We start from the raw sequence: 26,424 nt of genomic DNA, 5'->3' as shown, positions 1-26,424 counted from the left end.
CCATGACTACAATTCTGAATGCTTAAGTTCTCAGGGTCTCAAGCTACAACATCTTTAAATTCATTCGTTAGAGGCAGACTGGCCAGTGCTTTTCTGCTGACATACTCTTTTTAAGATGACTTAAGCTATGGCTCTGGTTGTTAAAAACTGAACCATCCACCTGAATAAGTTTTCATAGAGTTGTGGTATCTGTCAAAAACAAATGGAATATAAATCCCTCAAACTGACGACTGAAACAAAATCAACATCAAACAGTGGATTAAGAACATCTCTAGGAATCTTTAACAGGCAGTTTGCTCTACCCTTTAGAAGAAAACAACTGAAGTCCAGTTAATATCACCTGAAGTAGACAAACCAGACCAAGTAGTAGTAGTATGGAACCTCTTTTTTCTGTTTGAACTTTGCCACAACCATATAATACTAAATATAATTCTTCTACTGCAAAATAATTTGGAGAACTAACTTAGAAGAAGAATGCATTCTCATGTTTGCCTTTCATTTCAAATTCTAGTTTTCCCAGCTGTCCTCCCATCAAAAAAATAATTGAACTTTAATACCAAAATAGTCAACTTCCTTCTGTTTGGCTTTCTTTTAACTTTAGCAGAAGCACTGACCGGTAGCTGTAGTAACTGGACTGGATCCCTGCCTCAGACTAACAACGAAGAGGAGGAAACTGTTTTCCATATTAGTGGAAATACTGCACAAGCATCCAGTTAGTTACTGGCATTAGAAGAAATGCTATGGATAAATGAATTATCTATACATTAACATGTATTACAACACCAGTACCGTAGTCATAAGACTACATGTGACAAACTGAAATAAAACCCAGGCTCTGGGTGTGTCTGCATTCCCACCCTATCCCCGCAGTGCTGCAGCAGATCTCATTCAAGTCAAATTGGAAATACCAAAGTGGTTTATGAGGCACAAGTCATGTTCAGCTCATGCTCGACTGCTGCCTGGAACTTTTCAACTTATACTGAATATTTTAGACCATATTACCAAAGAAACTAAATTACTAAATGTATTAACAGCGTGTTTATAAGTTTGCCTTGCCATAGTAACAACAACATATATATTTTTCCAGGCTGATTTTAAGGACTGTTCATTCTAACGCTTCACCATGAGTAATATCCATGTAATTATTTCAAAATTACCAGTTATTATTTCAGTTATGATCATGTTGCCAATAGAGAGACCAGCAGCATATTGAATTTTAGAGTGGAAATTCAGACTGCATTTTTATATCAATATCCTCCAGGAAAAGAAGATATCCAGAAACTGTATTTTTTTTTTTAATCAGTTGGTGGCTAATGTCACCACTGCATTTGTTCTCTTTATAGTGGTTAGAGTGAAGTATGGAAATGCAGATGGTGAATACTGCAAATTTCCCTTCTGGTTCAATGGCAAGGAATATAACAGCTGCACAGATGCAGGACGCAGCGATGGATTCCTCTGGTGTTCCACAACCAAAGACTTTGATGCAGATGGCAAATATGGCTTTTGTCCCCATGAGTGTAAGTAGATCATTATTTCTACTGCTTTTTTCCTGGTAGAATGTTCCCTACATATTTGCCCATCCACTTCTCCTTGTACTTTTTCCACTTCCTTTCTGGCAGATTTAGATTTAGTGCTCTTGAATATCTCCTCAGTATCTAGGCAAACAAAATTCCCTGTAGGCTTTAGCCTTCAGGCTCCCTTGGTGTAGGAGAGTTTGTAACTGATGATGACCCAGACCGAGGCCTTTCTCTGTAAACAGGGACATATTGAAGATATGTCTGAAGTGGTCACGGCCCCATATATACATCAAAAACACTACAGGTTGAGTTTCACAATCCAGGAAAGATGACCATCTTTTAGATGAAGGACAGGGCCAAATTTGGAGACAGAGCACATTAAATGACAGAAATCTCTCCCTAAATTGCAGGCCATTCCACAAACAATTGAAATTGCATCTCCTTCAAGAGCAGTAACTGACAAAAACTTGTAGTTAAGGATGAAACCCATTAAGCCAAACCTCTGTAACTCTGGATAGCAATTTTACCAACTGGTGGCCCAGGTCCTCTGAGTCTTGGAGCACTTTTAGTGCAATGTGACACTATTATTGTACAAATCACCCTTTAAATGACCTCATACTGCTTTTCAAAATAGAAATGATTGAATTTCAATTGAGTATCTATGCTGGTACAAAGTTATTTATATGCTGGTACATTGCAAATTGTTAGCCAGGAAAGCACTCACATTTTTAGAATTTAGGGGTTTATTTTTAACGCAGGTCTTAGGACTCTTACTCGTGAAGCAGTGCTAACGGCTCACTTTAGATACAGGAATGACACTGTATTTCAGAAATCATAACTCTATATCAGTATCTGTACAAAACTGTTAGAAGGTCTAGGAAAGCTAAGATGGTACTTGATTTCTAAATTTTTGGAATGCGAACATAATCCTTCACAAGCAATTTATTTCATATTTGGAAACACTCATTTACAGATTAGACTGTGTATAATGCTTTCATGTAGCCACAATGTTTTAAAAATATACACAATATGATTATTATCTTTCAAATGAAATTATGACAATACGTTTCCTGTTAAACATCAGGAACATATGCTTGAAAATCTTTATGAGTCTACTGGATATAAGATTTCAGACAATTTATTATATGAGTGTTAATTTGATCTCCTGTATATCACACAGCAGGAAACCTTTCGAGAAGCAATTAAGCATAATAGGCTGTAGCTTACTATGCTAATTTATCAGCAGTGTGAAGAGTAGAGAAGGTATGAGGCTTTTAGCCACTTGTTCCAGCTCCTGTTTGCCAGCTCCAGTGCTGGCACATATGTTCACAGACATTCCCAGTACTGCAGTTTCCCACATTCACTTTTTTCCCTTTGTACATAACCAATTGCTATAAGCTTTTGGCATCAGGGAGTGTTTGCAAGGTAATTCTTGTTACCTTACATCCTGAGCAATGGATCCACAGGGTCACTAAAACTCCAGCCTGCTACTGCTGTGTCATAACAAATATTAAGAGAATCATGAAAGAGAATGAAACAGAAAACAATTGAGCTTTTGTTGGAGTCATGCTAATCCTGCTTGGAACAATAGTACTAAACTTATTTATAATATTATGGCTATATGCAGTCAGTACAAGGAAAGAGAATGCAGATTGCTGAAAGAAAACTAGTGATGCTTAGGATGCAAAGCTAACAAAACAAGACATGTTCAGGGTTTTTCCAGACCAAGAATGCACAAGCACAGCCTGACATGTCCCATGCAAGCCTCAACAGGTACTGTAAAAATGCATGTACATGTGTTAGTATGTGTGTGTCAGTTAAGTACGCATAATTTTTTGAAAGATCAAAGATACGTGTACGTAGAAAAAATTCAGATACCCTGTCTTCAAAACCTCTCTGGTATCCTGTTGTAGCCAAACACTAAACAGATTCCTGATTGACAAATTATGGGGTTTTCTCAAGTTCATCTGTGAGACCATACAGCTTCCAATATAAATTACAAATTTTCTGTATCAGGATACTAGTGGCTTGCAAAGATAATCTGTTGTAGAACATAGTCTTCTAGACCTAATGTGATAAAAAAAAATGTATTCTTTCATTTCCAAAATCCTAATTGCCCATGATAGATCACATCTAGAGCTGGGACCTACCATAGTGACAGCTATTTATACAACTATAGGAGATGAACAAGCAGGAGTGTGAACTTTTAACAGACTTCAGTTGATCAAAACAAAAAAGTTATTGTTAGTTACAGTATATATTAGTTTCAGAACTAGCTTCTTTAGCCCAACATTTACTTCAGGAGCTTGTATGTGTGCACACGCACATACCCGCACAATCATTTTTCCTAAAACTTTGCCATCTCCTTCATTCCCCACCTTTCTCCAATTCTCCTCTTCCTCAGGTTAATCCTTCCAGCTAGAAAAGAGCAAAATTAGGCTTATTTCTTTAAAATACTCCAAATGCTCAGATATAGTCGGAACAAAGCCATGATTATAGGTTAGTCAACCCAAGATCCACATACCCTGACTGATACCTTTGTAAAATTCCAAAGTCATATAAGACCAAAACCATAAGCAGTGAAGCACTCTCAGGGAGAGTTCATTCTGGAAGTCAGTGTTCCTGGAAATGCTTGTGTCAAGGTTTCTGAAACAGAACAGAAGGGTTTCAGCCTTTTGTTTCTGATGTAATTGTTTCGCAAGATCCTTGAACAGTTATACACAGATGTTTCTTATTAAATTCAGAGCAGCATTGTTCACTCATTATTCCAAGACACCATTTGCTAAAACCCAGTTGATAATTTCAGATAAGGGAGGATTTACATCATAGAGTCTGTGTTGGGGGCAACACAGTTGTCAGTATTTGTTTCTCTCCTGTTAACTTCACTGAAGTTAGTTTCAGTTCTTCTCATTATAGAGCTACGCTGCATGTTTGGAAACACTTTTAAAGCTATGGTACTGCACCAGGCTTTTCTAAAGTTAATCCCAGATGTGTACCCTAATTTTGTAGACTGATTCAACTATCATTTGCCAAAGCAGAAGGGAAAGCAGGAAGTTATCTACCCGCTACACAAATCTTATGCAGGTGTGCTGAACCTCTCCTTTGCCATATGGGATCAAGGGATCATGAACCTCTCTTTACCAAACTCCATTGACACTACAGGGAGTTTAGGCTCCTAACTTTGGTCCTCCAATATCTAACGTTATTGAGATCTGTACTCTGCCTGTACCTCCCTCACACTGGTCACAGTTCTTGGAGGCTGCTGCTCGACTGCTCTCCCGGGCAGAACCCTCATGAAGCTGCAGCTACCTCCACCTTGGATGTGTGCCACAGGGTTTTTAGCAGCCTTCCAGCCTGAGGTTTCCTTACATCCCAACTGGCTGATTTTTCTGGGAACAGCTAACAGTGCAGTGCAGCTCACAGATTAGTAACGTCCAGTCTGAATCTGCTCTCACATCAGCGTATCTTCACTGATTCTTAAATTGATTCTTAAATTGCTGAGCTTACCTAGAGTTAGGCCCTTTAAGATCCCCTTACAAACAAACAAAGCTTTTGTTTTGGAGGAAACTGACCTAGTCTCTGTATTTAATTTTCATTTACATTAAAGCAAAGAATTTTCTGGTTGAGGGGAAGGATTTGAAAATTTAATAAACCATTGTCACCATCACATGATGTTACCTCAAGCAAAATGAAAAACTGCATTTTGACTGTGACTCAGAAAGACTGCATGCAAAGCAGTAAGAGAGATTAACTTTCCATAAAGTTTTTGCAGCTTAGCCACATTTAAACCAATAAAAAAAAAAAAAAAAAGACTATTAAAATACAGAGTTTGCTACATCTAGAGCTGGAAGCAGCTCATGTGGTAAATGAGTCATCTAAACAACTCAGTTTAATTTTGCCTTTCAATTCTATCATTCCTTTATAAAAAAATTAAGTCTTTCTCCAATCATGAGAGCCATAGTCCTAACATTACACCTTCTGAGACAAATACGAACTTTTCCAGCTTGCTCTTTTTGGGAGGCACAGCGTGTGTTGCAGTTACCTTTTGCCTAGAGATAGGACCTCTGTGTGGCTGCTTCCATGTCCAGGATGCAGAAGAATACAGATGAGAGCTTGGCCAGATCAGAAGTTCAGCAGACTCATGTATGTGAGCCAGGCCTGCAACGCTCCAAGTCCTCTCCTTAGTGGGACTGGAACTTGGTTCAGTAACTTACTGGTTCATGCCCCCAGTACTGTGGCCAATTACTGATTTAAGTGGAAAAGGCAAAATGAATCATCTCTATCACAATACCCCATTGTTAGAACCCTTCCCAGTCACCCTTCAGCCAGAAAAGATCTTGGGTTTTTATTTATTACTACTCTAAAAAGTGAAGACACTCATAAACAATGTCTCTTCCCATCGATGTATCAGTCTAAGCAAAGGCAAACCCCCTCAAATCCTACACAAAGACACTGAGGTTATAATGGCTTTTTGGTCATGAAAAATGACAACAGCAAAGTTAAAATAACCTGCCAGACCTTCCCACATACAGGTTTGGGTTTTAGCTTAGCTTTAAACTGGGGGAAGAACAGGGAGAAAGGTGTCCCTTTGGGTACCTTAAAAAAGGTCAAATCACGCATACTTTACACTGGGAATTCAAACAGATGTGTTTCATTCTGAGGTGCTATTCTTAAATCTCAAGGGGAACTAGTGCACAGCTGCATGAAGGAAGGATTTTTTTGTCTCTGTTCAGTGCAAGGCCTGGCCCTGTTTGTTGCCCCCATGGTTTCCTCTCGCCAGCACATGGCATTCACAGACACAGTCCTACCACTGAGGATTCCCACAGATAGAGCAACGAGAGAAGACACAGGCAGATTCACAAGATGTCAAATGCTCCAAGCCACCTGCATGTTCATGTAATTCAATTTGGACATACATTTTTTAAATATCAGTATGAGTAATTTTATCTGTCTTCCTCTAGATAATCCAGAAAGTTTATAAAATCCTAGAACAGATCCCCGAACTCTTGACTCGGTTTAATCCTTCATCCACAAGAGAGATTTCTGGTTCTCAGGGCTGAGCTATGGGGTCTTGTCTGTGTATGTGGACAGACAATAAACAACCCCTAGAAGACCAATACACTACCTCCAGGAACATTAATGAAGCAAAAGACAGGAGAAGCCTCCATTGTTCAGTACTGTCAGAGGAGTCATAGTTGTCCTCTTTCTCATCTACTGAGTGCCTGAACCCAGATGCAGGGATTCTCAGAAATGAGAAGCAAAGCCTAGAGGAAAAGTCTACAGGTCATTATCTGACTTTAACTCTACTGTATGTCAGCATCTTAAAGAAACTGAAAATGTACACAGATGGCCATTAGGAAAAACTGATCTGGCTTGTCTGTGGCTCTGTACAGAGTCTGACATTCTAGCTTACATTTTTTTATGCAGAGTGCTAAGGAACATGAGTGACTTTCTCAGAACCCTCTTTCTAAATGTTTCAAGAAGGGATATTAATTTTATGTTATGAGGCAGGCTGTAAAGGATATACACAATTCAAATCATATTCAAACAGCTCAGTAGAATTGTCTTCATTCTCAGTTCATTTATAAAGAACAATCAGTCATTCCTTTCTATACACTTGTGAGATTGTAACATCCTTTGTCTATCTTGCCAAAGCATTTAATTGTTGGTGTAAAATAGAGGCTCTAAAGTGTGAACTGTACCACGCGTGATGGCTTCTAATCTCTGTCAAGACCTTCACATGTTACCATTGGCACACTATGATTCCTTGTAGATACTGAACACTGCATATTGACATTTTTCTCTTCTCCCTACAGCACTTTTTACAATGGGTGGCAATGGTGACGGGCAGCCATGCAAATTTCCCTTTAAATTTCAAGGCCAATCCTATGACCAGTGTACGACAGAAGGCAGGACAGACGGATACCGATGGTGTGGAACCACTGAAGACTATGACAGAGATAAGAAATACGGATTCTGTCCGGAGACTGGTATGAGGAATGTTGCTTGCACAAAACACTGACAAATTAGACTGTGTTAAGTAACAAAAATCTCTCTTCACCAGAGCACACAGAACTTGATGAGCTGGGCACAATTTCAGCATAGGTGGCCAAGGAAGTAACTAGAACAGGACTGATCTATGTAAACGATATGGTATGCCACTGCACACCAAGTTTATCAGGGATACACAAGTGTCATTGAACCATAGGACTAAATATCTACCACTGAAGGATAATTATGAGTAGATTACAATTTGTTAATGGCCCTGGAAGAGAAGTCTCATGTGATGGAAGAAAGCATGAATAATATTTTAGCTTAATACTTGCCATTTACACTTGAAGAAAGAAATCCTGTTTAGTATGTTAAGCTTGAGTTAATAGAACTTTTCAGCAATTCAAAAGAACTAAGTGAAATGATTTAGCCAGGAAAATAGATTTCTGCTTTATTTACAATCATTTATACTTTTTAACTTCTGTTACATAAAGGAACAAAAATTAATTTATAGCCTTGTATAGCTTGGCAGGTGTACAATTTTAGGATGCAGACTAGAGCCAGTAGTATTTAGGCTGTATAAGTTAGCTATGGCAGTTCTAAAATCTCAGGCTTTTAATCGAGCCAAGGGGAAGCTCCATGCGCCCTGTAGCACCCTGAAGCTACATTCAAGCCTACATGCACCCTGGCTTTTGAGAGTCTTTAGAAAACAGACTAACCATTTGCAATAGGGATTTGATGTATTTGTATTTGGCTTCCTGTTACTTTTGATAACCAGGTGTAATCCTTCAATTTTACCTAACAGATGTTTAAAAAAAAATAAATTCATTGCAACTTGATACACAGTTAGGAACTGAAAATTCTAAAGGATAGTTCAACAAACAAAAGAACCAATACATCTAGAATCAATATATTCAAAGTCCTAGGTAGTACAGTCTCTATCACTGGAACCAAGAAATACACTTAATTTAAGCTTTTTTGGGGCATAAAAGGTTATTGTTGCAGGTAGCCGTGATTTTTTATTATTATTTCTGGCTCATTAATTAATGATAATGAATGAGAAATAAATAATAATAATTAGGGATACCACTAGCTTTGCCTCAGTGTTGGTCTCCTTTACCTTCCCAGAAGATAGACCATAATTTGAAAACTGTAATTTCAAGTTTTACACCCTCTTCCCTCTAGAAAATACTTGTACATGCATATACAATTGTTATTTCTTATATATTACTGTCATATACTACAGAGATGAGAACACAGGGGAAAAATTTACAAGTTTTTTTAAAAATACTGAGTAAAAAATATGTCATCCACGTTTGGTATCCTTCTCTTTTGAAAATGTTTAAATCCATATGCTTTTAAACTGTACCCTGCTGTCAGCATAAAGCAATTCCTCAATTTATTTGGTATAACTCCTGGTTTGGACCTTTTGGGGACTTTTACTTCAAAACTTATATTTCAGTGGGCCCCCAACTAGACAGGTGGATAGTCAACAAGCCTTTAACATTTCTGACACTAAATCTACCTTTGGCCCATTTGAGACATACTTTAAAACATCACAAGGAAAGCCCATCAAAAGATACTTGCCATGCAATCACCTTCCACAAAACACTGTTAACTGCTGCTTTCTCAGAACTGGGAAGATGAATCCAAGGCTCATTCTCACTCCCACCAAAACCACTGGCAGGTTCATTGCAACAGCCATGCCTAGACTTTTTCCTTTTTTTCCTGTCAGACAATTTTCTGTTCAAATATTACTTTTAATCTTACTCCTCACATTCTTAAGAGCATTGCAGATTTTCTGCTTGCTTTCTGTTTTTAATGTGTAGTTTAGAAGAAGGTGCATCAGCTTAATCTCACAAAAGGGATTCCTTTCTCACTGTGTTTTTCTGCCATTTTCCACAGCTATGTCAACAGTTGGTGGAAATTCAGAGGGAGCCCCTTGTGTATTCCCCTTCATCTTCCTTGGGAATAAATATGAGTCCTGTACAAGTGCAGGCCGCAATGACGGCAAGCTGTGGTGCGCTTCTACCAGCAGCTACGATGACGACCGCAAGTGGGGCTTTTGCCCAGATCAAGGTAACACACTGTCAGAGCAATACAACGGTAACAGCATATTGACCACACTGATGATATCACACTTAATGATGATTTCATTCTCATACTTATCACCCCTGTCTGGTTACAGTACTTCTCTCCAGCTCAAAATTTGAGTAAAACCCCTATGTTTAAATGGGAGACTATTGTTAAAGAGTCAGTCCCAGAGCTCATCTGCCTGAAACATTCAGATTTTCTAAAACTATAACGAAGTGTCTTTCTAAAACACAAAAATAAATAATAAATAAATTTGATAAATAAATAAATAACATTGTCCTCAACACAATTTCTTCCTGCCAAGGCTAAAAGTCAGAAGTACTATAGTATTTCACTAGTATGTAATAATTATACTCTTGATATTGGCCAAACTAGGAAGAAATGCTAAAAGTAAAAAATTAATACATTTGTGACTGATATTGCCAAAGATGAAAAACACATTTAAAAAATGAGAGATGCAGTGTAATGTTTGCATGGTGAATATCAGTGTTTTAAATTATTTTGGTTAATCTTCATCCTTATTTGTAATATGGGTAAAATTAAATATAGCAAAAGGCTTTTTACACATTTACAAACAAATGCTAGATTCAGGTTTCTCTTTTAGGAGGAAAATAACTGCCAAATTTTAGAGACTGTTTGAACATAATTGATAAAATGTCATCCTATGATAAAAGATTTTTTTTAACCTAACAGCATTTGGTAGAAGAGATTCAGGTTCTGTTCACAGACCCACAGATGTACAGACCTGTTTATCACTTACATGCCATTGCATGATTAAAAGTAAGATTTGAGGTCTAGATTGCAAGTTTAGTTTTTCTGTGCTTAAAAGAAACTGTCTGATTTTATTTGCTACACTTTGTTTTTTCATAGAAGTATTAAGACAGTTGTCAAAATCACTTGCATGTGAGACAGCAGCAACAGCTATAGAAGAGGTTTTAGAATCTCTCTAATGAAATGTCATTTCTGGCAATATGTATGGCATTCACTGTTGAAGGCTGTAAATATTAATTATGGTATTTATTATTGACCATTTTTGGTGGGTAGCAAGGAAAATAAAATTGTAAGACTATGAACAACCTGTGTAGTACACTTCTATTGAGATGCAAGCAGCTAACAGTATCTTGCTGTGTTATTTAGGATACAGTCTCTTCTTGGTTGCTGCTCATGAATTTGGCCATGCTATGGGATTAGAGCACTCTGAGGATCCAGGAGCTCTTATGGCCCCTATCTACACCTACACCAAGAACTTTCGGCTTTCTCAGGATGACATTAAAGGGATCCAGGAGCTATATGGTAAAGTCCTCTCTTCTCAGCAGACTCATCAGAAAAGCATGCAGTACAGGCTGAAATCTGGGATTCAATTTGCACTAAATTACATACTGCACAATACCACCAATGCCAGAAACATCCCCTGTTCCTTTCTCCCTGCTCTCTTCATGTTATTACTTCAATCAAATGTCACAATTTAAGGATGAGGCATCACTAAATTTACTGAACTAACAGGAGCCCCAAAACTCCTCATAACCAAACTGTTAGATGAAAATTTCTAATGCCTTTACTGGGACAATGAAATGCTGTGCTTTTCTCTAGCTTGAAATATCTGACATGGGTGCTTTGGGGTATTATTGTCTACAGCACTCTGAGCTTCCCAGATTGCAACTCCCTGTAAGAGGGGAAGGATGTTTCCTGTCCTAGCTTGGAAAGAGTTCACATTGCCTTCCCACAGTAATTCAACTGTACTGTCACAATAACATTTGCAGAGAGTGTGTGGGACCTGATACTTCAATGTAAATTCATTTGGAAAGCTGCTGGAGAAAAGGTGGATTTAAGTATTTTTATGTGGGTACATCTTTAAAATTTGTTAATTTCTCCACAGATACTTTTAGTAAAATGCATAAGTATTAAGATTTAAGTTCCTTCCATGTATATATTTTCTACCTTGTAGAGGCACAAGTATACTACAGTCAATAGAAGAAAATCTACATAATTTCTCTTTCTGTACTTTTCACTTTTCTACTGAGATATTTTCCTAATTGTGACTATATTCTACAATATACAACACCTTAGAAATGATAATAGGAATATACTAAAATGATTACCACAAGACACCTTTTTATCAAAAATCTGATTTGAATCTTCATTTTTTTCCTTGTTCTTAGCTGCTTTAATTAAGACTGGGAATTGAGATATGGGCAAGGTTAAGCGAATTTTCTAAGTTCATATGGAGTATCTTTGATAGAGTTCAGAATTTAACCCAGTTCTCCCAAGGCACACTTCAACACCTGAGACAAAACTATCTTCCTTGTCTCTTTATAACTGATATAACCCTTTACAAACTGCTTTCTATATGAAACAACTGTTCAAAAAAACCTTTGTTTTCTTCCAATATTATTATCTCAAATCAGCTACACTCCACTTTGTTTCATACAGTAAATCAACCTGATTCTACGAAAAAGGCAAATGCCTCATAAGGCAATAGAGCAGTAGCAAAATAATGAAAAAAAATAAAACAAAACAGATGGCAAAGTGCATGTTCTGAAGAGCACATTTTGATTATTTATGAGGGCAGAAAGGTAATACAAATGGCTCAAAATGCATCTTTGTAACTTGCAAACTATTGGCACTTCTGGAAAGATAAATCCACTTTGACATCTCTCTCAGTGGAGTTGCAGATAATTCTGTAGAAGGACTTTGAAAGGCATTTCTCTTCTTTTTAGAAGCCAGTAAAATAAAAATTGTAATGTCAACATTTAAACCCAGTATAGTGGCTTCTGAATATCTTTCAAGTTAAAGAGGCAGCTCAACATGGGAAGACACTCACACAGACACAATGAGGCCACACCGCAGATTATGGCAGGACTGGAAGCTAAGGCCTTCTCAGATGTTCTTGACTACCCTTCTTCTAAAAAGATTTTATCACAAAGTTTTTTCTCCTTCAAGCAATGCCTCCAAATTATCCCCCTTCTAGAAAATATTGTAGTTCATGTTCTCTATGTAACCTATGCAAACACTGTATTTCAGTGTAACAGAATATCTCTGTTCACCATTACAGAAGTATCGCCTGATGTTGAACCTGGACCAGGGCCAGGACCAGGGCCAGGCCCACGTCCAACCCTTGGACCTGTCACTCCAGAGCTCTGCAAGCATGACATTGTATTTGATGGAGTCGCACAAATTAGAGGAGAAACGTTTTTCTTCAAAGATAGGTAAGTGAGATAAGTTGCTTACCAATGGGGCCTCAACTGGACGAATCTGTCAGACCTATTCATCAAACTCTAGAAATTTAATAGGCACATTCTCTGTCCTTTCATTTATGTGTTTAGAGACAGCAAAGTGTCCTAATCAACTCCTAACAGAAAGAGATGGCAAATTCTCATTTTATGGTTAAACAATAAGGCCTTCTTTGCCACAAGGGCATACTGCTGGCTCGTGGCCGATTTGATTTCCACCAGGACCCCTAGGTCCTCTTTTCATGAAGCTGCTTTCAGTCTGTTGGCCCCCAGTATGTACTGGTGTTTGGGGTTGTTCCTCCCCAGGTGCAGGACCTTGAACTGGCCTTTGTCAAACTGCACGAGGTTCCTGTCATCCCATTTCTCCAGATGGCAGCACAACCCTCTGGTGCATCAGCAGCTCCTCCCAGTTCTGGGTCATCAGAAAATGTGCTGAGGGTGTGCTCTGCCCCATCATCTCGATCATTACGGAAGATGTTAAACAGTCTTCTACCCAGTGCTGACTCCTGGAGTACACTGGTAGTTAGTAGCCTCCAGCTAGACTTTGTAGCCCAGCCAGTCAGCCAATTTTCAGTCCACCTCACTGTCTGCTTACCTCATCCATACTTCAACAGTGTCTCTATGAGAATCTTATTGCAAAACAGGGTTAAAAAAACCTTTCTGACCTTCTCTCCCCTCATCTACCAAGCCAGTCATTTCGTCATAGAAGGTTATCAGGTTGGTCAAGCATGACTTCCCATTTGAAAATCCATGCTGATTACTCCCAACCACCTTCATGTCCAAAAGATTTTTGTAATTAGAGATAGGTGAGATGATTATGCCATAAATTCACCTTTTCCTAGAGCTACTCTCAAACTTCTTTGAGAGTCTGGAATTTTCAACTTCAGCCATTATTTTAGGCAGTTTTGTGGTGGTTTTTAATTTCCAGTTTCTGTCCTATACTGGGATTGCACAAGTCAAGATGCTATGACAGCAACTGGGCTGCTGGTACTTCTAGCTAAAATCAGGACAAGGAAATGCCACAAACCTCACAAAAAAGCCTGTTCTCATGATATCTTCTGCCCAATTTTACAGACTGGAGAGCAAAAATTAACCCGGGTGTCAGCCCTGCTGACAAATAAGGGTTGCTTAAAAGGGTGAAGTAGGTGGGAGACACATCCAAACTTCTCAATGCTTATTATGCAAACCAGATATGACCCATAGAATCTTTAGAGATTTACCCATCTGTAATTTTAATCACAAAATTAGCAATGGAAGAGATGCATCAGCCAGTCTATTCCCTGCCAAAGAAAGATTCATTCCCTGTAAAATTTCCGGATGCCTTTTGTAGCAAAACCTACAAGGATTGTAATTGAGCAATGGAAATCCCATCACTTCCAGTGAAGTAGAGCTCTGGAGGCACCATCCTTCCTGATTTCATTTCATATAGTCTGCACTCTGGGGGAAAGCTTCAAATCTGGCTGAAAGAAAATTTCCAATCTCAACTATTAAAAACACTCCTTCAAAAAAGTAGTTCACCCAAAGCTAGTCACAAGAATCTCAGATGCCTCTTCCACCATGGAGACATTGTTTTAGCAAATCTTCAGTTGTAGTATAATTTTCATTGTGATAGACTGATCCAAGAGGATCTGGTTCTTTCCCATGTTCATACAGATACAATCATGAAATCTGTGAGCAAAGTCTTGTCCCTGAGTGGTTTAATCCAATTTGAGTCCAAAATCACTAAATAACAGTATTATGTGACTCATGGCTGCTGTAATAACACATCAAGGACACTGGTGATTGGGGCTACATGTGTGCGAGGCCTCTGTGGCAAAAGACACAAAAAGCATTTCTGATGCAAAAGCAGGGACATTCCTGATAAAATGAGGTGGCTGCACAGCTGCAGCTCCCACTGCCTTTGCCAGGGCCTGTATTATCCAGCTGCTCAGAAATGAAGAGCATCTCCCAAGGACTATAGGACTTGGCAGCACCATGTTGAGAGACACTAAAGCTCCTTTTTCTCTGCCCTAAATCAGTGCCCAACTTGAAATCATTTATCCTCAGTTACCCTGAACATTCTCCCAAAGCCACTGAAGATCTAGGCCCACACACATTCATTGCGCATGCCTAAATCAAACACTGTCTGCTATCATACAGAAACATATACAAGCATCTGAAGCTGATGGAAGTATTACAACTCACCTGCTCATTGCTCCTTCCCAGATGTCAGATGAAATTTAAGAGGAAGCAGGAACCAACAAACAAGGTCACCCTCACAAAACAGCAATTTAATAGTTATCTCCTGTGGGTATAAAGTCCTGCCATTTCCTCCAGATTTAAATTATCAGCTAGAAGATATGAAGGATTTATTACTATGCTCCACAGTTTAACTCTACTCACCAGCTTTTCATATCAAAAAAATCATGGTTAATTGGGTAATTTTGCAGGCCATAGTATACAGTAATTCCTTCAGTACATTTTCTTCTAGTTCCCATCTATGTGATACGCAGAATAATGGTGCTTTGGGTTTGAAGTCTGACATCATCTTTATCACAGGCTTTGTGTTTTAACAATGCAGAAATTGGATATCAAACTTCTGGTTGTAAGAACATAAAGTTCCCCATTTCTATTACAGCTGCTAGGGGCAAAATAGCTCACTGAACATGCCTGTGAGGACACCTGTGGTACCTTTTGTGCTATTCCTCTTGGCCCTGTCAGCGGCAGGCTAAGATTCCTTACAATCCAGTGATCCCTAATGGCAAGAAACTGCCCTTTCTTGGCCATGAAATGGCCTTACAGAAAGTCAGCACTGGGCCCTTTCACCAGCAAGTTGCACAGAGCTGGCGCCAACACACTGGCCTAACAAGTTTGCCAAAACCAGTGCCCACTTTTGCAAGCACAGTCATCAGAGACCTAAAGTATTCACCTCAGCTCAGTGCCTTCAAAAGGAAAAACATTCTCACAGTATTAGAAAACCCTTTCAAGTTCCACACTGTCCACAGCACACTGATCTTCTTTTGCCCACTTGTGGGCCTTGGTTTTCAGCCAGACCTCCACCTGGCTTCTGCTTTTGTAAACGGGTAATCACGCAAGGCTTGATCCAACAAGGAACAATTTAAAATCTATTCCTAAATCAGCAAAGCAAATCCGTATTCTATATAATCCCAACAAAACAGAATTATTTCGCATTCAAGTACAGTTGGCCAAAGAACTACGCGCGTACCAAAACAATCTGTTCAAACTGACTCATGCTTTATTGAACATGCAGCAAAAGCAGACAATTGTTGAATTGTTTTGCTCTGGAATTGCTTTGACTGTCAGTCTTGCAGCTTTCCAAGTTATCAGGCAAGCAGCATTATGACTCACTTTTGGAATTCAAAAAACAAATGTCTATCATGTGCCGTGTGACTTCCATGATTCATGAAAATGACCATAGCATCCAACTGTCATATTACACAAGCAAAAGGAATAAATAGCAAAAAGGAGGTCAGATCAGATTAATTCTTTCGAAACAGTGTTTTTCTCTCCCTCTTCAAACCAAAGAAATAAAAGGGAATTACTGGAGGTGCTGCTGGTTATAGAGAACACTTGAACTTTTCCACTGGGCACAGAATCCTCCAAGCACCTGAGTGTCGGAGTACAGCATTTACACGGATGTTTTTCTTCTGAAAGTGAACAAAAATTCAAACTTCTGATTTGGTCCCTTTACAAAACTGCATGTAGTAGTAGTAATAATAATAACAGCAAATCTTGATTATATTGAAATATAATGTAAAGTATTTACTGTTACAAAATATTAAATCAGTCTATAAACATAATATTAAAATTTAACCTGAATGTGTTAAAACATTTTAACATGTTCAAAGTGAAATGAGAAAGCCAAATAATTATTGTCACCATCTCTTCAATAAGATGAGTAGAAATAAAAATACCTCCTACCCGATTCAAAAAGAGAAGAAAATTCAGCTTTGACAAAGTTTTCCTTTCCATGAGGAAACCTCACCATTTTAACAAGTACTTTGAAATGTTTGCTTTAATAAAAACTCGGTGTTCGAGTCTGTTGGCTCTGGAAAGTTTGGAATTCATGCAGATACTAATTATTAGTGCTGACTCAACCATAAATCAGGCCCAAATGTGACTGTGAATTCTGTAACTTGGATTTTTAAAGGAGCTACTTTTACGAATGCAGTGTTAGAAAGATCTGTTACATGGATTTCCATTTCATGTAATATTGGAACTGCTTTTCTGTCTAAAAAGAGAAACATGAAACAAACATTATTACCTTTTACAGTTTCATAAAGTTTAAACACTGTCAAGAGCAAGAGTAATTAGCTAAATGCCTTATTCCTTGTCTCTTTTTTAAAATAAAAATTATGATGAGTTATGCTCAGCTATATTTTTGTACATGTTAAAAAAACATATATGTATGCAAAATGAGAGTAAGTTAACATATTACTGTTTTCATTATTAGTACCATGTCAGGTGAAACTAATGTGTATTTTAATTAAGAGACAGAAAAAACAATGAACTTTCCAGTTGTACTCTTCCTCATATCAAACAACACAGATTTCCGTAATTCAGTCTGCAGCAACTAATCATACTTGTAAATGCATTAAAAATGTTTTATTTGTCTCAAGCTAGCTCTGTTCACAGTCAAACTTCTGCTAATAAAAATACAGCAATTTATTAAATGACTTTAGGTCTCTCCTCCAAGTTTTCGGCAAAACCAAAACTCAGTTTCAGATCCTGGGTTTAATTATTCTAGGTAGAAATGGGTAATGATTATTTATAGTGTGGAAAAAAAAAAAAAGATGCTAGTAGCACCTTGAGCTTCAGCAACATAACTATAGTAAAAACTGTTTGACCTGAGAATTTAATAGCTATAGTTTGATGCAAGAGTGATTCCACCAGCTTGCTGATTTTTCATTTTATGACCATGGCAAAACTTTGAAAAAAGTTTTTTCCTTTGAAAAAAGGAAAAAAGTTCTTCACTCTATGAAGGAGGAAATAGTAGTGTCATTTTTAATACCAAAATCCCTCTGCACAAAGCTCTACCATTTAAAGATAATTACAGCTTTTTAAAGCTTAAATCAAATGATGAACCTACTTATACATAAAACAGCCAATAAATTACCCTTTGCATTTCTCTAATGAACATTTTTAGTGCTAGCAGTTTCTTTTACAGCCAAGCTCACTTCCAAGCAGTTTGATATACTGTTATTAAATTTGAACTTTTAGTCACCACAATAGTAATTGCAAGAGCAATTCACAGAATATAAATCTCTGCTTTTGTCAAACACTCATCTATCTGCTCCATACACAACAGCAGGAGAGCTCTAATAGTTTAAACACCTTGTAAATTAGTTTATTTGTAGACTCAAGCACAGAATACATTTTGCCCTGATGGAAAAAGCAACAGGAGCTCCAAAGCAATCAGTGCAATCAGTGCAAGCAATTTCACCTGCATGCAGCTTATTGTGCAACTGTTTGAGGAACATGCTTCTAAATGAATCATTTGGTTTTTCAGTCACCGTAGGAAAACAGCCACAAGTGTGTGTTGCTGCTAATGTGTGTGTGCGCATGTGTGTATAAGCACGCTTATGTGGCCTTTGCCAGAAATTATGAGAAACAGATGTGCCGGTGAATTAGTTCATTGTAAATCTCATACAATTTTCTGTTCTGCTCAGATTCATGTGGAGGACTGTAAACCCCCGAGGAAAACCCACAGGTCCTCTTCTTGTTGCTACATTCTGGCCTGATCTGCCAGAGAAAATTGATGCTGTCTACGAGGCCCCTCAGGACGAGAAGGCTGTATTTTTTGCAGGTATCAGTTTTAAGTTTTAAAATGTACGTAGCCATTTGCATAAATGTTGCATTCAAGCTCAACTTCCTCCGAGTTGTAACTGGGCCAGAGAATGGCCTGCCTAAGAGGCAGTGGAGCCAGCAGGTATGGGTGACAGATCTCAAAACATCCCATGGTGATGATTTTAGGACAAAGGCTGGGTCTGAAAGACTCTGAACAGCATTCAGCCTCCATTGCAACAAAGGGGAGCTATCAACACCTAGAAAGATACACTCAACAATAAGCAAGACTAAACAAGAGTCATTACTTAAAACAAAAATCAACAACAGTGGGAGCTCTGTTTCATCACTCACTGCTCTGTTCTTCTGTTTCTTCTCATTTTAAGCTATTGTCTCTGTACATGTTGCTTGAGAAGATTAGATCTTTTTCTCCTGCCGTCTCTCTCCTTGTCTCCTCTTTTGCCAAAGACTGACTTCTACTCTGGCTTCCAAGTATCTGCCATGGTGGCTCACCAGGCAGAGGATACAAGCAGCTGTCGAGCTGCCTCCATGGGAGAGGAGGATAACAGGAAGCACTGTTCTGTCTGTCATAAGTCACACATATGGTTCAGATGCACTGGCCACATTAGTGGAACTGGGAGGCTATTTTCAACATGAAAAACTGAGCCAGCAAAAACTGGGCTCCAGTATCTACTAAAAGATGACTAAACATCTCCAATCATGTAAAAAACATATGGCCAGTGCTGCTGTACATTTTCTGTACAGGAGGGAAAAAAGTAATGATAATCTATTCCACATGTCTCCAAGGCCATTTGCCTGAGTTTACATGGAGGGGGAAAACAAAAAAAAAAACAAAACAAAAAAAAAAAAAAAAAAACAAACAAAAAAAAAAAAAAAACAAAAAAAAAGCTTGGAAAAGTTTTATTTCAGGCAAGCCAAAACAGTTTAAATACTGCATATACTATACATAATCCTACATCTTACATCTAACCCCTCTCCCTCTCTTTATAATCTTCAGGAAAACCTACTTGATAAATAAATAAGTAAATACAAACTATCAAACAAAGATCGGTTTGAAAGTTACATGTACCCCAACTGTCTTAAAATACCTACTCCTGAGACCCACCCTTTGCTCCCAAATGGCAAAATTGTAACGTCGCATGAACTCAAAACACTACACTTTACACTTTTCTCATATTAATACTTCACTTACTTTCTTTCCCACTAGCACAGAATCAAGGAATGTCCTTTCATGAATGAATCTTTCCATGGCTTTCAGTGAATCCCGTGAGGGTGTTTACTAAGTAAATTATAATTCCACATAAAGAATGTAGAATACTAGTACATCTTCCGTTACTACATATTTGGAGAGACATTAGAAAACTCTGTATGACAATAAACAACAGAAATAGGAACTCTGGGCAAAAACTTCATGTTAATTACTCAATAAAATTGCTCTACAAATGGAGGGTGAACATGAGTTTCTGCATTTGACTTTCAGATGCTAATGCCTGGTTTCAGACCATCTTCATCATACAAAAAATTACAAATATTAACTATTTGAACATAACCCCAACTGTACTAAGACAGTGTCTGTCTCAAAGATGAGAAGTTAAGAAGGGAGGAAGCAAGAGCATGCTGAAGTGATGTCTTTTGCTAAGAGGCAAGCAACACTCAGGAGGCAAAAGCAGAAATTGAAATCAGAGTACACCTGCACTCTAATCTAGTGCTTCACAGTTGGTAAAATACTAGAAAGACTGGTAGTACAGTTAGCGCAATAAGAAGTCTCATACAGAGCATAAAAGAAGAAATACTGCTCTGTATCTGATTAATAAACAGTGTGTGTTTGTTTTGTTTTCTTCCCTGCTTAGGAAATGAGTACTGGGTTTATACAGCCAGTAACTTGGACAGGGGCTATCCAAAGAAACTCACCAACCTGGGACTACCCCCTGATGTGCAGCGCGTTGATGCAGCTTTTAACTGGGGCAGAAACAAGAGGACATACATTTTTGCTGGAGACAGATACTGGAAGTAAGATGCATTGAAGTGATGGTGGTACACTGTTAGCCAAGCTGTGTCTCTAGAGCTGAATGCACACTGAGGTGCAGGAGGCAGGAACCAAACACAGGGGGTTCAGCCTTAGAGAATACACGAGGGCTGTCAGGACAGAGCTGACAGCAGTGGCAAGTGAGGATGCTGATCCACGGACTATGGCTAGGAAAGCACTTCAGCACAGCATCAGGAAACTAGCACATATTTGAGAACACAGCTTGCAATGGCAGTATCTGGGAGTCTCTGTCAGGCCACTCACCGCTAACAACCTATTCCTCAACCCCTGTTTACCAACAACTGCCCCACGTCAACTCTCAGGCTTTTGAGAGGGGCAAGCTGTCCCTTCTGTCAGCTCACTATTGCTGGGGGAAAACTCTGAAAGGAATTCCTTAAAATGGGCTGATCTCAAATCACTTGAAGCCAAAGACTGACCAAATTGCCTTTGAAATTCTTTCGCTAAGCCATTGAGTTTGGAGGCACTGGATGTAAAAGAAACGGCAGTGTGACTGGCAAGGCATGTTGGGGATGACTGTAAATCCTTTTGCTCTACTAATAGAGTTGGCACTGAGGAGATCTGAATAAAACACAAGAAGCCTATCTGTTAATACTTTGGGAAGTTCATTTTGACTGTCTCTACAGTCCTTTCCATGTTTGCAGTACATGCTCAGAGAAGTTTTTCTTGCAAAGAACACCACAAATGTAGTATTCCACAAATGCATGTAACTGTATTTGAACTAAGGTTCCTGTTCAAAAGACCGCATGAGAAGCAAAATATAATGCAATGCAAACAACCAAACTCAGGTGACCTGCTGCCACGCTCCATCCAGGAAGGATCTTGGACTCTTAGATTAGGAAAGAATGTCCTTAAAATGTCTCAAGGCTATAACTGTGGTAGAGATAAATATCCTACATTACACCTGATGAAGAATCTACTAGTTGCATTTAATAGAATTTCATTATCATAATTGGCAGGAAGATCTGGCACAAAAGATCATCTTAAAAAACGGAGACACTGGTGCTTTGAGGAACTTTGAGTTACCTCTGTCTATCAGAATGGCATAAGAACAAAACAGAGACACTAACTCCTGCTTTCACCATCAGAGGTCTCTTTGAGGAACAGGGCTTTACTTCAGGAATGCAGACATTACAAAACAGGCTGAAAGTTGAACCATTCATTAACTGACAATTTAGAGGAAAGTTAAACATTTGAAACACCCACCAGAAATCTAAAAGATTCTCCAAGCTATAAGGGTTCCTTCTGAGAGATGCTCTATATAAAATATCAAAGGAGGTCTCGGTATAATTGAGTCAATTTTATGTGAACATTAATTTCATGTTATGATCAAACTGGATGAATGTCTTTATTATATCCTAATGGCTGTGGATTCCTGTAAGTAAATAAAATACCCTTTCACAATTGCCACTTGATCATAACTTTCAATTACTTTGAGGACAGTACTCTTCTCCATTATCTAAAGAAAAAAAAAAAACAAAACCACAACTTAAAAGCTAAAGAATGTCATTAATTTTTCAATGTATTGTAGAGACCATCTTAAACATTTGCAAGTAGTTCTCATACAGCCATCCGCAATACTTTGGATTCCTACCAAGACCTACAAACTATGAGTTAGCAAAGCTGCTGGTCTCCTCTGTACCAATGATTGTTTTTATTAATCTACTCCAGGGCCTCTAAGTAATTCATGACTCTAATCACAGACAGTATTTTTAACAAAGTACCTTATCAGTTGTAGTCACTTCAGAATGCATAATTTATTGTTAAGGAATCAAAATAAGAAGTGATTTCTATCTGTGTAAAGAACCAAGCCAGCAGTTGACAAATATTTCAAGAAAAAATGCATCTCTGTTTAACACAGATGCTATAACTCTTAAGTATGTGTCTGTTTTATTTTATACAAGGACTCTGCCAGACAGAATCAAAATAATCCTTCCTGTGCCATTATCACACTTACTTTAAATGGATTTTTTGAAAGTGTTGTCCTCTCCATCCTTCCAGCCCCAAGCTGTTTTAGTGTTATTATAACAAGATTGTTAAGCAAGGTGAAGAGGAGGTGGCTCAGATTCCACAGCTGAAGTTTTAAAGCTACCCAGCATGACACTAGATTTTCTTTAAGTATCCAAGGAAAAAATAGTAAGTAATTTAAATTCATTATTTAAATTTATTTTGACCAACCTACTGCTCATTTGCACTGGTGTTACTCTGGAACTACTATCCAAGTAGTTCCATACAGGAATGAGGGAAAGGTAACCCAAGATAATATGGATAAATAGAAACAGAGAACATAAATGCTTCCCTCCCTCCAGTGCTAGTCAAAGACGACCTCTCTGAAGTCCACTGCTCCCGAAGAGTTGCTGCCAGGGTGACTGAGGCCTCACATGCATAGGAAGTCTGGTTCAAACTATATCCCATGTCACTGCTCCTCAGGACATCTCCATTCCTCCTGCACAGCACTGACTCCCATCTATGAATCAGAAAAATGGGGAAACCAGGCCACAGTCTCGCTCCTTCCACCTTCACTCTCAAGGACCTTGCATCTCTGGGACATTTATTCCCTATATATGGGCAAGGGAGATCCTGGATCACTTGTTTGTTGGAGTGTAAAACTGGTTTTGCACAAATCTATCTTTGCATTCTACAGTGGAAAGCACACAAATGTAACAACTGCTCATCTGCAGGTGTGGATTCAGACAGATCCACTCACTTCTGAAGGGCACTGAAAACTAGATCCGACTTCCATGGAGTTTGGTGCATTTACACTGGCTGAGTCTTTCCTCTTTAAAGCATAGATTGTGAAAGCCATTGTGATTTTGGGGTTTCTTGCCCCCGAAGAAAAGCATGTCTTTTTAACTTGGCATTTATCTGATGATCATCACTGAAAGAGAGACTGGAAATAACAGGGGTTTTTAATGAACTGTTAGGGAAGGTAATTAGTAACTTAATAGAAATCCATCAATTACATGGACTACAAGCATATTTCAAATAAGATTTTTCAAAGATAGCCATTTCACATTAAAATCTGCTACCTTCATATGCTGGCTGCTGCCTGAAAAAAGTTACCTTTCCTAGAATTATGTTTGACATTTTAAAGATACATTTCTGGAAAGGGTTTTGCTTAGAAAGTATATTTTCAATTCAGCAAGAATTGCATTTCCAAATGGACATAAAATTTCACAGGGTTTTAAAGGAGTCAGGAATAATTATAATGAAATAGAAACAATGTTACAAACTCAGTTACTATATTTCTGTTTGATTGCTTTATATAGTCACATTTGATGAGGACTTCCTGAAAAATTATGTTAAATTTTAACATTAAATACAGATTTGTAATGCAGGGATATAATTTTCTTCAGGTACAATGAAGAAAAGAAGAAAATGGAGCTTGCATCCCCTAAATTTATTGCTGACTCTTGGAATGGTGTTCCAGATAACCTCGATGCTGTCCTGGGTCTTGGTGACAGTGGTAAGCCATAATTCTGATTTAAGTCACTAACAAGCTCTCTTATTTGTCTGCTGTAAAACTTATTGGAGACTAATTTCTTGTGGTCCATGAGTAGGAGACAAATTCCCATCCAGCTTTGGATACTGGTTCAAACAAACTTTTTTTGTCTCTTTATTTTCCCATTAAATATCAGTTGATAAATACCCTACTAATCACAGTTTAAAATCTGTAAAATGAAACTTTTAGGGAATATGACCTCTCCTGAATATTTTTATCCAAGGAAATAATAATAATACTTATGTTAGTTTCCCTTTTCGTGGTCATTTAATTCAACCTGCTACTACTCTATCATTTAATTCCTTGATGCTGAACACTTTTTTTAAATAAAAAAAAAAAAAAAAAAAAAAAAAGCAGCTATATACTGTCTTGTTTACGGGTCTTGAAGCATCTCATTGTTTTCGATTGCTATGTTGTACACTTTTATGTCAAGATGTCCCAGAGACTCAGATCTGGGTTCATGCTGGTTTTCCAACTTGGGCATGGGGAAAATTGGTTCCTCAGCACCAGCATGCAGTCACAATACCATTTCAGCATCAACCTGCTGTAGCAGAGCCAGAACTCAAGTATGATAATCTTGAGCACAGGCACAAACAGGTTGTATTTTGCTCTTTTGTTTAACCTCCTATAAACTGCAGCTGAGACCCTGGCCCATGGTTTTAAGTGGCCTCATATTTTGCACAGATACACATAAATGTCTGGAAGCACCACTGATATCACATGAGTCTCAACTCAATTACATTTTCAACATCTATCTTGCCAGCAAACATTTCTTACCAGAAAATGCTGGCTCACAAAATGGTAACCTGACTGCAGGCTTCAATTAACAAGACCTCTCTTCTCCAGGATGGGAATTTTTATGTATTTTTAAATTAAATCTCTTTTGGGAAATAAGTCTTCCAGTTCATTAAGCTTCATAATATCAAACAGACAAAAAAGCTTTGATCAAGAATTATGTGCTCCATAATCTGAGTATGCTTTTTTATTTACCTTCACAGGATACACCTATTTTTTCAAAGATCAGTACTACCTACAAATGGAAGACAAGAGTTTGAAGATTGTTAAAATTGGCAAGATAAATTCTGACTGGTTGGGTTGCTGAACTGTATGAGATATTAATAACCAAATATTTACTTTTTCGTTATATGCCTTATCTGTAATTAGAAATAGATCTGAATGCTAATTACTGGACCAGTCTGGTACTGGCACCAAAACATTAAGTACCAGTACTGTACACATCAGATAATTTAAGAGTGTTTGCCTCCTCAGTATACAAAAGATGTTTACGTATATATTCTGGTACAATTTTTCGGTTTTCATGCTATTCATAGTAATGCTAGTAACAGAACATCCATCGTTCTTTATTCCCTTGGTGCTTAAACAAAGCATTGAAACCATTGGAGACTGGATCATGCCCCTGTGCTACACACATCCCATATAGGCTCAAATGAGATGTACCAGCAGTGCACTTTGATATTTTTTTTTTTTAATTACAGCTCTGTTATAAATAGATTATTTGTCTCGATGTTTTTCACCCTCTTGCGAGTTTGATCATTACTTCCATTTATTTACACAGTAATACAGAAAGACTGTCATAGGCACAGGTTGCCTCAGGATTTGATTTGTATTGATGCATGATGGAATCATGGCAAGAAACTGTTAAAGTATTGTTTTAAAGTACTTTTTATTTTAATACCTTAGTTAAATTTAGCAATTTGCTTCATGCACTTTGTTACTACTATATAATTTGTTTATATGGACGGAATGACTCAGATTTCTGAAGTCAATGCGTTATACATAAAAGTCAAGTATTATTGTTTAACTTTTTTTTTTTTCCTGTTCTTTTTAATATTGGGGTTTTGGTCTGTTAGGTTTTTTTGCTTATACATTGGGCAACAGAAAATGTTCTTTTCATAATCTGATGGAATGTTTCTCATTAAAAAAATAAAACAGAAAATAATGTCCCACACATGAAGTGCCAATGATACAAATAAAATCAAATTACACTGTCAACACTTCTCATGGCCAGGCTTCCTTGTATCATTTGAAATTAGAAATTCAGTAGCATGTTACAGCGAAATAACTGTCAAAGGAAAGACAATATTACCCCAGTATATAACTGTGTACTGGATTTATTTAGAAATCTAGGTTACTTTCTCTGTTAGTTCTAAGATGTAACTGCAGCAATTTACATTAAAGAGATTATATGGTCCACACCTTCGCAAAGCCTGCTGCCTTCAC

At 37.9% G+C, this 26,424-nt stretch overlaps 1 protein-coding gene across 1 annotated transcript in view; it reads left to right on the top strand.

The window, feature by feature from the left end:
- The window catches only part of MMP2 (matrix metallopeptidase 2), a 35,013-nt gene extending 9,008 nt beyond the window's left edge, over window positions 1–26,005 (top strand). The window contains exons 5-13 of the mRNA XM_074912981.1: window positions 1,344–1,517; window positions 7,334–7,507; window positions 9,414–9,587; window positions 10,740–10,895; window positions 12,655–12,808; window positions 18,502–18,638; window positions 20,488–20,647; window positions 24,038–24,147; window positions 25,182–26,005. Of these exons, the coding sequence (XP_074769082.1) occupies window positions 1,344–1,517; window positions 7,334–7,507; window positions 9,414–9,587; window positions 10,740–10,895; window positions 12,655–12,808; window positions 18,502–18,638; window positions 20,488–20,647; window positions 24,038–24,147; window positions 25,182–25,285 (1,343 nt within the window). The 3' untranslated portion in view covers window positions 25,286–26,005. The remainder of the gene's footprint in view (window positions 1–1,343; window positions 1,518–7,333; window positions 7,508–9,413; window positions 9,588–10,739; window positions 10,896–12,654; window positions 12,809–18,501; window positions 18,639–20,487; window positions 20,648–24,037; window positions 24,148–25,181) is intronic.
- Window positions 26,006–26,424: the final 419 nt, after the last annotated feature.

The sequence above is a fragment of the Athene noctua genome, chromosome 9 (assembly GCF_965140245.1).
Source record: "Athene noctua chromosome 9, bAthNoc1.hap1.1, whole genome shotgun sequence".
NCBI classification, from domain to species: domain Eukaryota; kingdom Metazoa; phylum Chordata; class Aves; order Strigiformes; family Strigidae; genus Athene; species Athene noctua.
The sequence above is the reverse complement of the archived record's forward strand: the minus strand, read 5'-3'. Positions and strand labels throughout refer to the sequence as shown.